Source organism: Pagrus pagrus (genome assembly GCF_965226575.1).
Source record: "Pagrus pagrus genome assembly, chromosome: 21".
NCBI classification, from domain to species: Eukaryota; Metazoa; Chordata; class Actinopteri; order Spariformes; family Sparidae; genus Pagrus; species Pagrus pagrus.
The window spans coordinates 3,906,012-3,923,845 of record NC_140208.1 but is presented as its reverse complement, the minus strand read 5'-3'; the positions used below and the strand labels follow the sequence as shown (position 1 = coordinate 3,923,845).

Sequence of the window (17,834 nt, the reverse complement as noted above, 5' to 3'; positions counted from 1 at the left end):
CACACACACACACACACACACACACACACTGACCCATATCCTGGACTTTGTGACATAGTTTTTTTCACCCATTGTTAAAGTCGTTGCGCTCAGCAAATACTATTTTGATGCATTAAAAGTTGTTTCTATACAAACTTTTAGCTGCTCTGTCAATTATTTTTGATTTAATACAATATTCTGCTTTAGTTCGACCGTTAAAACAAAAATATTGTCTGAAATATGTAATTCTAGTTGTTTGGCTCGATAGAGTAGCAGTATGAATCATGTAGCAGCAGCAGCAGTTCAGGTTAGGACACTAGTTTCACACTAAAGATAGCACATACACTGTATAAAGGGTGTAGCTGTCATGTTAATGATATAAGAAATCCAGCCACATACAGTAGCCCACTTTCTCCTCACCCTGCGTAGCTGTTAGTGTCTGCGGTGGCACTGCCGGGTCGACAATCCCCCAGTCTGTTTTATATTTAATGTGTATTTCATTATTCAGGCCTGCTTGTTTGCAGTTGTAGGCCCATCTCCATTGCAATTGAGACGGTGTGTGGGTATATGCTCTGTGTGCGAGTGTAGTTTTTTTTCTCCCTCTCCTGTCGTCACAATGACACTGAGAACAGAATGAATTATTGCATTGCTGAAGGCAAGCTCAGGATAAGAATAACAGAGCGCCAGGAAAGAGGACGCGGCAGCAAGGACGGCCTGCGTCGTCTTCTTCTCTCACCTCTCTGCGTCCTCTAAGCTTCATGTGTTACTATGGCCACCTCTCTTCCTGTTTCTCCGTCTCTTTCTCCTTCCCTACCCTTAATTGTTCGTCCTCTTGCAGGTTGAAAGCTTTGCACTCCGATTGGGATGAGGAGAAAAACAAAACGACACTTTGCTTGTCCGCCGCTGCCCTTTTTCTATCCGGCATCAAACACCCTTTTTATGGTTGTGTTTTTGTGCTCGTGGCTATTTTGGAGAGACTGTACGTCGGGCTTTTTTATCTCTTGTTTGTTTGGCATTTAGCTGGTTTTCCACAAGGAGAGGTGCACTCTGTGGCTGCGGCCCAAATAAAAGGGTACTGAGCATTAAATCATTATATAAATAGATAAACCAGCGATCGTATTCTCTTTGGAGTCGCTTTAGTGTTTGTTTTGTTGTTGTTTCTAGGCTGTTTTTCTGTGGATGTATTTTTGTTTTACCAGCTTGCAGAACCCCTCAATTAGGTGGAAGTCTATGAAAACATAACTCCTTTCAGAGTTATCGCTCTTCAGAACGAATATCACCAAATGGCCACTCAACGAAATGATTTGCATTAGTCATGCTGCCTGCAGACATTACACTGAAAGTTAAATTAACTTCTGTATGAACCTGCGAGAGAGACTTAGACTTTAAATGTGGCGCTATGTGCTAATCTACAGCATGGAGAATTGTATCTGACACCGACTACAGTGCCGCCCTCGTGGGTTGTTTGTCTGAATGTCATTACCTTAATTTGAGCTTTCTATTTCTAATGCAAGTCACCTTGACATTTTAACGTGGTATATGATTTTGATAGACCCCATTTTCATTTGAGATATCTGCTCGCTAGCCGTCAAGTTGTTAAAGGTCCTATATCATGATCATTTACAGGTTCATACTTCTGTTTTAGATGTTTACATGCTTTTTTCCACACTGCACCTATGTTCGCCCTCTTTCTGAGCGCTCTGTTTCAGTGCCTGTCTCTTTAAGGCTCCCCTCCAACAAAGCTCAGGTGGCTCTCATTGGTCAGCTCTCACAGGCCTGAGTAGGCCCCGCCCACTGTGTTCCTTTATAAAGAGGCCCATGGGACTTTATGTCTATTGGGTTGCAAAGCATGTTTAGCAATTAGCATGATATCCAGCTAGCTCCAGCCCACTTTGCTACAAAGCTCCTGTCGAACTCCCAGTCCGCACTGCTAGCTGCATGGCTAACTAAGCTAATTAGCTAATGGCAACTACAGATTCGGTGTCTACATACAGGCTGTGTGCATTAGTCTGGGAGCTGAGTGTACTCGTTCAGTATCTATACCTGCTATGGGGCCTTTAAAGTGTCATTCTCTTCTTTGTGTGAGGTAAACAAGATAAATAATTGTTACTGCTGGCGTTATATGTAATGGTTTCTGAGCTACTCATTGAATGGCAGCGACAGATCCTCCCTGTCTGCTTTTTTTGTTCATTGGTTTCAGCATTTTTGAGTTGTTGACTTCGAAGAAAACATTTCTAAATTCCCTGAATATCCTTGAATGATCTTCTTAGAATTAGTTCACCGTCAGTGGAGCCGGCAAAGACGAGATTAGGGTGTGGTAGAAACTTCTCCTTCCACATTTCTGGTTTTGTTGTGAAGCTTACAAATCCCCACAGCACAGAGAGCCCCCTAAGCAGCAGGAATAAGGATCAAATTTAGCAGTATTCCTCTTTAAGCCGCTGTATGGTAATAGCTCAGTGTGTCATTCACCGAGGCAGTAATTTGAAAGGCAGTAAATATCCTCCCCCATAATGAACGAGCACCGACTGCAGCAGGAGCTGTTTTTCCCCGAGCCTCCCCGTGTGAATTTATCAGGATCCCAACCTTTTCTCATTAAACACTCCTCGTCGACGCTGAGAGAGGCATCTGCAACCTTAGCGGGAGTCGCAGACGCCCCTCCTCTCAGCGCAGACAGCCAGAGGTCAGAGGGAACGGGAGGCGATGCTTCTTGTGCAGCAGAGCGAGATTTGTAGATTAACTAAAAACAAAGCAAACAGACACAAACAGGTTTTCCTCCGCGGCAGATGCAGCGTGACTGTCCAGCACAGAGCAAATGAAACATGTTTGTAACCAGTCCTGAAGTGACTAATGGGGGTAATTATTTAATCAGAGAGAAAAGTAATGAACAACTGGCTGTTACAGTAGCGTAGCCCCATCACACTTAGTGACTGATGCTAAGCCTGTCATGCTAATTCTGTTCCTGCAGGGAACATATGCAGTTCGCTGTGATAATGGTGGCAGATGAACCGCTTGAAGTTCTTTATTTTTCGTTATTTTTGAAGCAATGTGGGTCGTCGGTTTCAGACAGCGACAGACAGAAGCAGGCCTCTCATCTCTGACTGGCAGCTGTCCATCTCGCCAGCTGAAATGACAACTGTCACTGGCAGATTGTATCAGCTGTAGCTAGCTGGCTATTTATGCTAACATTGACCATGAGTGGGTTGAAAACAGTCTCTCTGGCTGACTTTTTAATGTTTGGTTTGACTGGGAGTATTTTGTTAGGGACCTTAAATCTGCACTTTATTGCTATGTACATGTTGTTGCGCCAGAAGGAGGCTAAAGCTACACGTCCCAGGCAAAAGTCAGCATGTTCACCAGTTAATGAGACGTAGACGACATGGAAATAATGAAACAGAGAGGCTTAGTGGACTTTTCATTTGCAGGGCTAACGCTACAAGAACAAAAAGCTTTTAGGATGAGGCCTACGCAGTGTGTTTGGCTAAGCTAACCACTGACTGTAGTTGTTGGTATTGAAAGAGCTGCTAACGTTAGCCTAAAATGTGATAGCATCTCGGATCATGGCATCTTGGATCAGATTAACACACTTTTAAATCCATTTCTCCAACATTTTCTCTGTATTTTTAGTTCAGGAGAGGCTAGACAAAAAGACAACAGCCTCTAACATCTTTAACTGCTGAGTCACTCTTAATACAACCACCATCTCACAGCTTCAGCATATGGACGAAGTCAAAGCTTGACATTTGGAAATCGATCAAGCGTAGCGAACGGATAACTAATAACTGAGACTTTGTTTAAGTCATTTATGAAGAAAAAGCCCAAAAAAAGCTTCTCAGCTGTGAGGATTTGCTGCTTTTTCTGCTGTATTTCATTATGAATTGAATATATTTGGGTCCAATCTGAATTTCTTTGTATTTCCTGACATTTTATAGACTTAAATATTTGCCAGATTGACTTAATGAATGAATGTTCAAAGAAAGGCTGTAAATGATGGAGCTTTTCATTTTGGTGCCGGAGAGACAAAGTCAGAGTGAAGGCGTGAGGCGGTGCAGGTGGGACGTCTCCCCCTGTGTGAGATTGTCAGGGATTAAAAATGTATAGAAATAAAAGCACCGCTCCTCAGAGGAACGCCTGGAGGCAGACCAGGAGCCACGCCGGCTCTTTTATTTCTCTGCTCGTCCTCTTTTCTTTTTCTCCACGAGTCTCAAGGCAACCGGAGCAAAAAGCCCTCTAACACTTCCATTTCCGTTTGGTTATTTTTGCCTCATGCTTTTTCACTGCTCTCCGCTCTGTGATGTAACCCCAGTGGTGTGTCAGACTGAAGGTAGGAGATGCTCGATGCAGGCCTCCCTTTTTTTTTTTTTTCCTCTCTCTCTTCAATCCAGACTCTTCTTCACTGGCCTTTATTTGTATTTTATTTGTAAACGAAGCCCACCCACTCAGTGCTGCGACACAGCTTTTCTCAGCGTCGGATGGCAGTGTAGGAGTCAGGGCATATCACTCTCCTCTCTCTCGCTCTGTTACACGCACACACATTCTCTACTTCTCCCTACTTCCTCCATCATAACACCTCCATCCGTCCAGGACACTGCTGAGTCGTGGTGCTGTCAGCCAGAGCCTGACGCACTCAGCCGCTCACATATGCGTCACCTCTCTGGCCCAGCGCCGCCACCGTGCTGTTCGCTGTCCTCCACATATACCTCGTTGGCCAGGGTCATAGGCTCTGGGCTTTTCTGGAGGGTGGGAGGGGATGAAGTGTTATTTAAAGCCAAGGAAACACTCACTTTTTCATGATGGAGAGGATCACAGGTCACGCCCGGGGCGAGTATCATACACGTTGATGTTGAGTCATTTGAAAACACTAGAGATGCTTTTAAAGCCCGACCAACGCTGTGTTTTCATCAAGTCAGTTAAGAAAATCTCAAAATGATATATTGGTTCATATTCCTCTTTGTTTTTTACATATAAGAAACACTTAAAGGTGCAATATGTAAGAATTGGCCACACACTCCAAACAGATAAGGCGCAACACATCACCAGATAAACCGCTAACTGCTGCTGCTAACTGTAGCTACTGCTAGCCTGTGACGAAGGGGGGGTCTTGGTTTTGTTTACTATCTGACTGTCACCTCTTGAAGTACAAAGTGGTTAAGGGCTAGCAGGTTAGCATGCTAACTTCTATGGATAACTCTGCAACACAGCGCAGTTATCTTTGACAGAGCGTCAAAACTGTTATTTCTTCACATTCTGATGACAATTTTTGTTAATTTTTTAATGTTTTAAGCTAAAATTCCTACATAGTTCCCCTTTAATGTACCAACAAACAAATATTGTGGTAATGGATCTTTTAATTTTTTCTCTTTTGCTTTTTCTTTAGCAACATGCTTTACCTCTAGTTTGGGCAAAATACTTTGAATCATAAACAAAGAGTATTTAACATCCAATATAATAGCACTATATATATATATACAGTGTACATATATATATATATATATATATATATATATATATATATATATATGTATATATATATACTATATATATATATAATGCAGAGGAATCCTTGTGTTGTATCCACGGCCCATTCGTTCTTTCTGCATATTGCTCTACATGCCGAGAGCGAACTTTAAATCAGCGGCATCTTCCAATTTGCCATCTAACGGCGGATGCAATAAAAGAAGAAATATTCCTGCATCCCAGTCGTGCCCAGAGCACTACAGGGGTACCTCTATTTGTCCTGTTGTTACATAACTGTAGATGATCCGGTGGCTACGACAAATCCCACAGCAAGTCTTTTTTTAGCTCGTACTACTGCTGCTGCTGCTGTTCCCTTTTATTACCTCACCTGTGTGTTCCCAGCTACAATATGACCTGTATTGCACAACATATTCCAGTTATTTTGGGCGAGAGTCTGATCCGGCTGGTTTATTAAATCGATTTCTTCAAAACAACGAGATAATTAAATAAATGAGAATACGAGAAATGTAATCGTAGCCCATCAGCGGGTAAATATTAGTCAGTATCAGTCTTCATCTTTCAGTACAGAAGAGAGCAATTAAATACTTTTTGAAGCTTAATATCGCGAAAGATTTTGTTTATTCTTCGACTTATAATGAAGCTCACACTGCTTTGGCCGTGCTTTCTAACATTTAATCAAATTGTTCAAAGGAAACACAAACTTTTTAATTTATTTGAAATTACCATTATCAAAATCCAGACCATTGAAATATTATATAAAACGGGATAAAAGCTACTTAAAACCTGCTCGAACTGATTTTACTGGATTTACTTGAACAGTTGCATATTTCTGTGCTTCCCACAGTTACAAAGCAAAACTGTCATTCATTTGGGGTCATGTTTGTGGCCACCTGACTATTGTAAGTCCAATGTTCTGTCTCTCTTAGGTCCGTTTTGGTCTCTACCAATGATAAATGTGCGGCATTAGCTACTAATTGTCCCTCTGATCCTCACCAGCTAGTTGCTAACTTTGTTTTTCTGCTGTTTTATCACCTAACAGTGCTCGATTGTTGACATGAAGTCCAAAGAATCTATCAATAAAATCCTGCTTTCATATTTTTCACCTGGTTTGTCGTGTGGTTTTCTCATTTTAAAGTAACCCGTCCTTGATTTACTTGCTATACTGAGCAAATGGTCCAGAATCCTGATAAATAGACTCGAGCATAAAGTCTTGAAATGTATAATTAATCCGTCCAAACGCCTGGAGTTTGTAGCGTGCTTTAAATTCAGTTTGTGCTGTGTTTAATTGGACTATTCAGATGGCAGTAGGCTTTAGAAACGTTCAGAAGTGTCTGCTACCCACACATTACATCACTTTCTTTGCTCTCACGTTGGCTGGCTGGGTTTTTTTTTCTTGCTTGTAAAAAGAGTAGGACACACACATTAAATCAAAGCTGATATGGGCATTGTCCCTAAATGCAGTTAACAGCTTGTGAAACTGCTGGCCCGGCTGGCGTCCTCTCCCTCTTCTCAGTCTCCTTTTTCTACTGTTCGGCTCAGCACACCTGCTTTATACCGTCCCCACGGACTCACAACATCACAGGTCCGTAACAGTATCTTCCCTCTGCTGGGAGACCTCATAACTGCTGCAGTTTGTCCTCCCTCAAAGTGATATTGCTAAAGAGCTGACAGGATTGTCTTCTGGCCGGTCACTGCAGGTGAAACAGCCAGTGACAAACAGTTCGGCGAGCCTCGACAGTGAAACATTGAGCAGCGTCGACTAAGTAGTTTTTCATTTATCGGATGCTTCTTTAATTTTGCTCATGCACGTGTGTCTAAACAGATGTTAGCTACACGGCTAACATGGGTGCTTACAGGAAATCATGGTCCTGTTATCCTTCATGTGCAACATGACCGTGATTATTTCCATTATTCATGAATCTGACTGTAGATTATATTCTCCATGAATCATTTTGTCAAAAAATGCCCCAGAATTACGTTTTCAAGCATCTTGTTTTGTCCGACCAGCAGTCTGAATCCCCCAAATCTTCAGTATACGATGACACATGACTAAGAAAAGCAGCAAATCTTCACATTTGAGAAGTCGGAAACACAGAAAGTCTGTAAAAAGATTCATAAATTATCAAAATAGTCGCTGATTTAATCATTAACCGTCGATAAATTAATCTGTTGCAACTCTTTTTCTTGAATAGTTGTAGCCTACGTTGAGTAATCATGTTTTGTTGATATAGAGAAGAACCTATTTGAAACCAAGTTTTCAGGGTCTCTAATACAACTCTGATTTAAAAGAAGAGAAAAAGTGTCGAGTGCCCTTCAAGCAAAATGTGAAGAAGGTGCTCCATGGAAGGTAACAGAAGTTTGAAAAAGAAAAAAACATCAAGGCACTCTTCTGACAAAAAGCCTTTATTAAGACGGCTACTTCACGCTGAATGTTTTTGAAATCAACTTTGGGTTTTAAAAAGGAGCCGAGGAGCAAATATCTTGTCTTTGCACTGCATTCAGTTGAATGTAGGTCAGGAAGGACGTGACATGATTACATTTTACTTACGTTTTCCACAAAGTCCGAACCTTTCTGAGGTTGCAGAAAAGTAACCGTATCTTTCTGCTGGTTTATTGTTTTTTTTGTTTTTCTATTTATCCGTGATAGCAGTTTGGTTGCACTTCATTTTACAGTTCTGGAAATGTCATGGTAAGTAGGGGGTATCCCCGTTACCAAGAAACGTGTTTGAAATCACATATTACCCCAATATTAGTTAATGACAACAACAATATTCAGCTATTTTCCAACAAGCAGTTAATAAATAGCTGGTAATGTCTTAAATACATCTCCAGGAAACCGGTCTCTGCTTACCTCCTGCTGATTATGTTATGATAACTTCCAACTGTCTAACTTCCCCTTTCTTCAGTTTACCGACCTGCAGAAGTCAGACAGACACTAGTTGGAAATTAAAATGTGCATGATCAGCAGAAGTTAAGCTGAAACCAGTTTGCAGTTTCCTGAAAATGTGTTAAAGTAATTACCTATTTCAGACCTGCTCATTGGAAACTATCAGAATGTTATTATTACGTCTGTTTTAATCAGCTTTACGGTGATTTCTGTGGGAATTTGGGGGCAAGAACTTTTAAAAATGCTGCTTGGTAATTAGCACCCACTTACCATTAAACCAGCAGAGCTGTAAAACGAAGCGTTACTGTAAGTTCCCACGAAGAAGTAAAACAATGCAGCTAAACTGTTCCAGACTGAAGTGAAACCTTCTCTTTCACTCTGTTACTGGTTTTTTTTGTTTGAATCCCCCTGCAAAGAATATTTTTGGTCTCGGTATATCATCCCTGCCCCTGCTGTGTATACGAGTGTGTACGTATAGACAGTGAATGTGTGCGCTGCGGTTTGAATGGAAGCAGTTCCCCATTGTTTTACATTGGCGGGATGTCAGAGCCATCCACTTCCTGTGGTAGACCAGAGGCTGGCTCAGTGCAGTGGTGGAGAGAAAACACTCGACAGGCTTTCTCACAGAAGACGTGTGTGTGTGTGTGTGTGTGTGTTTGTGTGTGTTTGTGTGTGTTACTGTGTATCCTTTGGAGTACACATGCATTTTTTAGGTTAGCTCACACTGAGGCCGATCGCTAATGAAGATGTTGGCCAGCTTTACAGCCGAGCAGATGTCTGTGCTCTCATACGGCGCCGTGCAGCTAACTGTGGTGTTGTGATTCATTAAGATGATCCACTTTGTTGTGAATATGATTTAAATCCAGCTTAAGTGAATGTCAAAGCAGAGGAGCCGGGGAGCGGAGAGACCGAACTCAAAGACACAGCTGCTCACCTGTGTCTATTAGCGTCCAAACGGTTTAATGATTCATTGTTTAGTCGATCGAGTACAGGCGGTGTGGTGGTTCTGGTGCTGTCGGTATGTTTCTTGACAAAATCTTCACAACTTCAGGCTAAAGAAGTCAGTGGGGCTCGCGGGCCACAGGGTTTAGTTTTGCCTGCCAGATGTTTCTAACGAAGAAAAATGAAAAAATAATTCATTAAATTTAACATAATGTTGGATAAACTGCATCGAGGGAATTTCTTCACGTCCAACGTCCATTATGACTCAAAGATGAACTGACATCATTATGACCTCACAAAGCACAAAAATTCATACGATAATTATGATACAATTTAACCAACAAAGGTCTGACAGGATGAAATGATGACGTCATGACATTTGATATCCAAAAGGTCAGAGGTTAAATGCCCGGTGACATCATGATGTTCTCTGGAGCAGCCACTCGCGAGGTGGTTATTCTAGTCTTTGTACAAACAGGAGAGCAACTTTTTCAGACTCGAGGTTGTAATTAAAAGAGTCATTAGTCGGATCCTTGATGCGTCGATAAATGGCTGCAACTTTGTGATTCTCTGGATAAACGTGTGAGCGTCGACTCCTCGACGTCCACTTGACTCGGTGGTTTTTAAAAATGCCCTGCTAAAAGGCGCAGGAGCAGTCGTTTCACCTCCTCCTCTCTGGTGACATCAGAAGTAATTTGGCAGCCTCGCTGATCGTTGCTCTCTACAGGAGTCGGCACTGATTCACTTCTTGGCATTTACCTTTTTCCACTTTCAAACTTTTTCCTTTTTAACACTCTTTAAATCAATCTATCTCTATTCTGGTAAATTGGCCGCGGTGCATCTGTTCACACACGACAACTCTATGTGATATATGGTACGCACATTTTTATTTGTGTGTGTGTGTGTGTGTGTGTGGGCCAACATGTGCTGAATAAATGTCAGCATGTTTTATTATCGCAGCCCGCACATGATCCCTCTGTTTCTACATCAGATTTATGGGGAGTTGAGATGGTTTAACATTTAGCTGTGTCGAGAAAAAAACGTGTATAATAGCTTTCTAGTATAATACAAAGATGGTGTGCATTTAATTATGAATGTACCAAACTTACACATTTATTTATTATTCTGTCTGCGAGGATGTCATGCCTTTAAGGTGTGAATCTTTGTGCCTGGTAGAGAAGCTGCTGTAAAACAAGATGAAGAATCTCTGGATCAACTCGTTGAAGGGTTTCTTGGCTCCTCTGTTTCCAACCTGGAAAGTTACTGTGATGAATGGAGAGAATAATCAGCCGTGACATGAGGAGTAACAGGGAGAATACGGGTGTTTAATTAGGGTCTCTTCCTGGTGAGAAACTGGGGATTGACAACAAGTTGGCAACACAACATTAGGGGCCCCGCGGAGGCAATCAGCAAAGGTAAGAAATAAGGAATTGAAGCGAACACTGAATCACTGCGCCGTCGCTGAGTGAAGTCATTGAGCTGAAGGATGTAATTCTCTGGACTCCTAATATCCAGGATGTGTCTCGGTTACGTGGCTCAGGTGCAATCTTTTCCTCTGTCCATTCAGGGTCCCGCAAGTAAAAGTAGACGTGCTTCGATTGTACTTTCTGGAGTCTATCGGTTCTTCTGTTGTGTAATGTGATCGATCGGTTGCAGAAAAAAAACTCCATTTCAGATAGTTAATTGTCAGATGTGTACTCTCCTTGAGATTAGTTATGCTGAGTTGTTGGACTGTTGGAGATGTCTACTGAAGTTAGCATGCTAACAAGCTAGCACCGGCCCGTTCTGTCTCTTAATATCACTTTGTACTGGCAAGAAGCGATAGCGTGACAGCCCAGATAGTTTCAGATGGAGGTGTAAAAGTGGTCAGTTTGCCACTTGGTCTAAAAAGTTAACAAAATAAACTCACAAAATGTCAAGAAAAGAAACATTTTTACACCTATTTTCCTTAATAAACAGAAAAACACGACACACACAAAGTTTCTCTCTTCTGCCGAACTAAGACGAGCTTAATTGCCTTGTTAGGCTAACTCGTTGTAAAACACACCTCATTAATTTCCTTGACACAGTCACCTCTGGTTTGGTCAAAATAAATCCTCAACTCACTGAGAAAGATGTGAAAATGTTCAAGCTCTACATAACGATTTCGCGCCTGCTGTGTCCTCTCCTCTCTGGTCAGAGCTGCTGTAAATTGCCTCCATACCTTCTTCAAAATGGCATCTGGTGGTCTCAGAGGCTGTGTTCAGTCTGGGAGGTGGCTGAGTCCAGTTGACCACGGTGACAACCCCCATAATCCGAGGTCACGGCCTCCAGTCAGTTTACAGCTCAACAGCTAACTGTGCTAACAGCAGCTAGTTGCTACAGCTACCTTCAAGTTCTGGCCATTATCATTAATATAAAGCAAGTACATTATTAAATATATATTTCAAAACATGAAGATTAAACATAACATGGAGATAATACTGTCAAGTCTTTATATCAGTGTTATATAATACTGTTCAATTGATACAAATAATGAAAATAAAGCTATATATTTGTTAAACACAGTATATTTCCATTACATAACTAGTGCTAACTTTGCTTTCTGTCGCTTAAACTCTTCTTTCCGCTGGAGGTGATCACACAAAAGATCACAATCTATAGCGATCATCCTTCAGACAGCACCTGGGAAAGAAGTGTCATGTTGGATCAGAGGTCACATTGAACACTGTGAACACGAGCAGGTTCATCAAAGTAAGTCTGAGCGATAATGATAGCGGAGTCCTCTGCCATGCTCCACGGGATCACGATCAGATGTCACGCCGACTTCTCCCGTAATGACTCTTTGTCCAAGTGCGAAATTGGCTTGCTCCTTTGACATCCTAACACAGCACCGTGGCATTACAGCTCCAAAGACTTGCCAACAGAGTAAGTGCGCCATTATTCCTCCGGTTTAGGAGCCGGGTCTTTTACCTTCAGCTCTGATTTCACGGCCCAATAGGATGTGACTGTGAATCGGATACCGAGCTGCGTTCTGCTGTGTTTCTCACGTTGTTGTTGACACAAGTGGTTGACAGATGTTCTGTAAGGGACGGGAATGATGTCCAGCGTTTGTCTCTGCGGTCGGATGGAAAAAAACACGTCTGTCTTTTGTCAACCGAACGTCCTCCCCTTTCATGTTCCCTGCTTAATAGGCCATTGATCTGTGTGGCAGGACATTGTGCTGTGATCACTGGTAACAAGAGAGCAATCTGCACAGAAGAATAGAAGCGTTCTGTTTCGAATAAAAGAGGGACGAAGATGTTTCCCAAGCCTAAAAAGAAAAAAAAATAGTGGAGAGAAAGGAAAAGGCTGTAAAAGAGGTAAAAAACCCTGTCTGTGGTGTGTGGATTTTTTCCAGAAAACCTCAGTAACAAAGTAATTTAAACTGAAGGTTTAACGTACAATAGTTGTGCGGTGGGCGGGATGTGATTGAACCTGAATAAAAAGTTGTTTCATTTCCAGCGACGCCTGAAGCTCTTCTTTTAATTTTTTTTACACCAAAGCTACGTGCTATATCTGTGTCACAATTAGGAGTACGGATTTAAAAATGAAACAATACTGATAACACCGCACATCTGAAGGGCCAAAGAGCTATGTGATCTTCTGTAACTAATGCTACAGCTCATTGTCCTCCCTTCATTTAAATTATTAACGCTTCAGTTATGACATTTCCAGTTACTGAACTTGTCTGATGACGAGCGAGCTGCTCCGAACGTCACCTAAGGTGCTAATCAGATACGCTGCAGGAGCATGGCAAAGTGTGCACAATCTATTGCTTTATATCACTGAGCTTTTCCCGCTCACAGCGTCACACTCCTGGTATGTGCTCGCGTGTGTGTGTGTGTTTTCACGGCTCGCTGTGCAAGGGATGCTCGTAGCTGGAGCGCAACATCTTCAAAAAGCCCGTATTGATTTCCACAACATTGATTTTACTAGACGATGTGGCTCATCAGGTATGTGAGGTGAGAAGCTGTTTTCAGTGGGTTTGTTGGTGATGAACGTGCAGGAGAAGGTGGTGTTAGGAGCAGGATCTATGGTTTTGTCACGGTTGTGTTGCTTAAATTTCTCAAAATCACTGTCAAATTACACAAAACTAATGATATCAAACACATAATTCACTTATAAAATGATTTTCATGGTACTCAAAAGCCCTATACATAATTTAAAAGGGAAACAAAACACAAATATAAATGCTTTTGTTTTTGGTACAAGATTTAAAACTTTCTTCAGGCACACAAAAAGATAATTTCTCTCAGATTTTGAGCACAAATTTCTTAAAAATCCGGGTCAGTAAGCGCGCCTCACTAACCGAGATGTAAACACCGTTTACGTATTTCACATTTTGTTGTTTCTAGAGCACAAAGAAGACGTTTATTTTATTGCAATGTTGCGAAATAGTTGGATAATTGTTGTGATTTCCTGTATATAATGACTCATGCCTGTTTGTGGTGATCCTGTGCGGCTTGAACAGGATTTTCTGTTGTTTACCTTCGTCGTTGGTACTGCCAAGCTGACTCAGGGTATAAGCAGTCTCTTGTTGTCCATGCAAGAAAAAAGGGCAAAAAACTAAAGTACAGACCAGGATAACACGAGGAACACAGGCGGCAGACAGACGGGACCGGAAAACAGACGTGAAGAACGCAAACGAACCAAAGAAAGAGCGAGGGATGGTTGATGTGTTCGATGATCTGGGGATGACACTCAATGATAAACGATCTTTCTCCAGAAAAGTTACATTTTGTTGCTTTAATCGTCATCTTGATGTGTCATATAAGGTGGAGGTATTGTCTTGGCAAAGGGAGAATACATCCAATTGTGCTCAAAATCAGAAAGTTATAAACTTTTCGTGTTGCATTCCTTTTTTTGAGTGTTACATTTGACATTGTTGATACACCTTTTTAATCTGTCACATCCTCCTGACATGGTGGCTCAGGTCAAACTAAAAAAAAACCTCTGTAATGGACTCTCCCCACACAATCAGTGTCACTCTCAGGCTGGCCCAGTTCTCACACAGTCATGCCCCACGGCTTATTCTATCTGTCCATCGACAAGCTTGATCTTTCCACCAGCGAGCCAATCTAGCCCGCTGCGTGGCTACTGGCACACAGTGTGTGAATCTGCGATGGGAGAGATAATACTTGAGTATTTGTTTGGGCTGATGGTGAGCTCTGTGATTGAAACACAATGCGGGGCCCGCCAAAATACACAATCCTTTCAGCGATAACAGGCCTTCTTGTCTTTTCTACTTAATGCAACAATCTTTGATCTGTCTACACGTGGAAAATCCGTTGGCTTAGGCATGTTTTTCATACATCCTCGTGGTTCAGATTTTATTAATAGCTCGCTTAATTCCAGAGGGATGTATTCATTCTGAGTGTAAATCATTTGTTCCTCCTCTGCTGGCCTGCCGTGCTTTACAGTAGATCCATCCGCACTCGAACAGGATTATGAAACAATCCCCCGGTGACACTGACTGTGCTTCCCAGCGATGCCGCCCCCCTCCACTCCCCTCTTCTCAGCTCCATCCACTGTGGCTAATTCTGCCTGCCTGCTCCCTTGGGCGTAATTGATCCTCATATCATTAACCGTATGTGGATCTATCCTGGGAAACGCCCACTCTTTTACTGCTAGTCCTCGCTCAGTGAACCGTAGAGCCCAGTGAGCTCTAACACAGGACTCGGTGCATGCAACAGTGGCTGCAATGTAAACTATTTTGTTATCAGGCCCTAAAGATAGAGGCTCACTGGCTGTTTAGTCTAAACATGGGGAGGAGGAAGAAGTGGAGCTCGGCGGCGAGGTCCCCCTTCGCCACCATCAGAGGCCGCCTGGGTCCCAGGAGGAAGGGTGTGGAGGGTCTGTGTGTGAGCAGCCTGCTGGGGGTCCTCCGGTCCCACACCTGGCTGATCGGGGAGGAGGATGTGGCCGTGCTGCTGGCCCACTCCTCCCTGCCACGCTACCAGCATCATCGAGCTCACTCCCTGTCTTTCTCTCTCTGCTCCTCGTCTGCAGATGGTGGGAGCGAGGACTTGGCAGATCCCCGCTCGCCCAGTCTAGACCCTCACCTGAGCCACGTCGGCCAAGGTAAGCAAGCAGAAATATCTCTTCACTCGTATTTCTTTTCCTGCTTCTGTTTCTCTTTGTCTGTTTGAGTTTGATGCTCTTGTTTCTGGCTTCTTTTATCTAAAGCATCTGTTTGCTAACTATGTGCCTGTTGCTTTTGTGCCAGGCTGCATGTTTTTCATGTTATACTTGTGCCATGTGTTTAGTCCCGACTCCTCTTCCCTCAAGAGGCTTTACTTTTTAGCAGGCTGCTATTATAAACAAGAATGACTTCTTACTGACAGACCTGATAAATGCAATCTAGGTACGTTTCTGCAAAATCATGGATAAGTTCAAGCTTTTAGTTGCTTTATGTTGCAACTCAATTTTCTATTCCTCTATGTCACAACACAACACTGTCCTTATGCTCTGGTTAGGTTTAGGTACAAAGACCACTTGGTTATTAAGAAAACATCATGGTTGCCACAAACACAGCTGGAAATTGTCCCAAGGTCTCCTTCAAAACACCCGGTTTTGTTGACAGACACACGACCGGAGATGACAGTTTTGGTCACCATAGACACAGCTGGAAATTGTCCCAAATTCTCCTTAAAAATATCCAGTGGTGCCATGCTGACAAATGTTGAAACACTGTCATCCCTCATCAAATATGTCCATCTATTTTCCCACTTATAAATGCCGAAATGTAGACTCGTCCTGTGGTCACCTCGTCCCAAAGTTGTTTCACAAAACACAAGATGACGTCCTCAAATGTCCTGTTTTGTCCACAACCCAAAGATATTCAGTTTTCTGTCATAGAGGAGGAAAGAAACCAGAAAATATTCACATTTAAGAAGCTGGAATCTGAGAATTTTGAACTTTTTTTCCTTAAAATATGACTCAAAACAGATTGTTGATCGTTAGAACTGGTCTAATTTGTTAAATGTACATAAAAAGATTAATCGATTATCAAAGTAGTCGGTTAATAATTGAATATTCAGTCGATTAGTCATCGCAGCTCCAGCCAGACAGGTGAAGAGTTACAGGTATTCAGCAGGAGTCTGGAGCCTTGACCTCAGCTTTGCCTGTTGAAACCATCTGAGCGCTCCAACAATAGCTCTTCTCCTCTTCTGTTGCTTATTACGAGGCGTACCGAGCCGCTCCCGGGCCTCACTGTGTATTATGTGAGTGAATGAGAGGGCGAGAAACAGCATGCGAGCTCTTTTCTCCACCTTTGCCTCCTCATTTCCTGTAATACTTCCCTCTTGGCGTTCTCTTTCTAGACTCTATTTCTTCTCCCTTAATGTTTTCGCAGTACAAACCCACAGAGGCCGTGTTTACCGGGTCGTATTTTATTCCACTTTATGGGCGGCAAACTTTATGACTCCTGGAAATGAATTCATTTTAACAGGGAGACAACTGTGTGAAGTTTATTTTTTTGTAATATTTGCCTCTAAATCTGAGTCACTTCTCTGAGAAAATGGGCTGTAGATGTTTATCAACAGCAGGAATGTTGGCAGGAAATGTTTCGGGCGATTATAATTTCTTTTTCTTTTTTTTTCTCCCCTCTCCTCGTGCATGTTTTGAGCCGAACACCTCGACGAGTAGGTGTTTGTGTTTATTTCGAGGCATGGAGTGGCCCTTAAACATGTCTCTCATCATCACAGCCTAAAATAAAACACCATCATTTCCCCCTCAACGCTTTTGTTCTCTGGATCTCGCCGCTGAAGTGCGGCTTCTCCTCCCTCTCCACCCTGCGTCTCTTTTTGCCCTAAATCACACCTCTTGATTTCTACTTCAGCGTAACACGGTTTATGTCTGCTTTCATGAGGCTGTGCAGAAAAGAAATTTGCTAAATGTTGAGATTCTGTGTAAAATTTTACCACTTTTGGTATCGTAATTGGTAAATAGTTGCATAATCGTGTGTTTTTATCCGATATTGGAATGCATTAGAATTAATTTGGGTCTTGACTGCCGATAATTGCAACCAGAATACCAATTTCCCCCGTTGGTATTCACACCAGGCTCTGCATACATGTGGAAAATTTCCATTTCCATGCTTTGGGATGTAACCGCTGCTCTGGCTGTTGTTTTTGCTTCTGCAGTGACATTCCCCAGTGAATGGATGGACCGACTCCAGCACTGCTGGAGCCACGCAGAGACGTGTGGATGTGTTTTTGTTATTTTTCGTGCAAGTGTTTCAAGACTGGTGTTTTTTCTTTTGCATTACAACAACCGATTTGACCTCATCCGAACCGTCGCGCGGGCTTCCTCTGGGACGTGTCACGGACTCGTGTCTGATAATGGCTCCATGTCTCACTGTCGCGGCTGCTTTCTGATGCGAGACCGTTGCTCGACCAGTTTGCTTTTACAGCTCCGTCTGCAGGGAAATGGGCAGTCCGAGGCAGAGCCCGATTCACAAAATGGATGTTGTGTTTACAGACAGCTGGCTGATTCCCTTCACCGGGGAATGTGTGTGAGTGTGTGTGTG

General features: G+C 42.6%; 1 protein-coding gene across 8 annotated transcripts in view; it reads left to right on the top strand.

Moving 5' to 3' along the window:
- Nucleotides 1-17,834, top strand: part of tanc2b (tetratricopeptide repeat, ankyrin repeat and coiled-coil containing 2b) — a gene marked incomplete at its 5' end in the record, with an annotated part of 160,030 nt that overhangs the window by 60,274 nt on the left and 81,922 nt on the right. For 7 of the 8 annotated variants that reach the window (XM_084341343.1, XM_084341341.1, XM_084341345.1 and 4 more), the window contains one exon: nt 15,314-15,385. In XM_084341343.1, coding sequence (XP_084197469.1) covers nt 15,314-15,385 — 72 coding nt within the window. Of the gene's footprint in view, nt 1-15,066; nt 15,386-17,834 lie in introns of those variants that run through there. The other variant, XM_084341338.1, reaches the window with a different exon arrangement.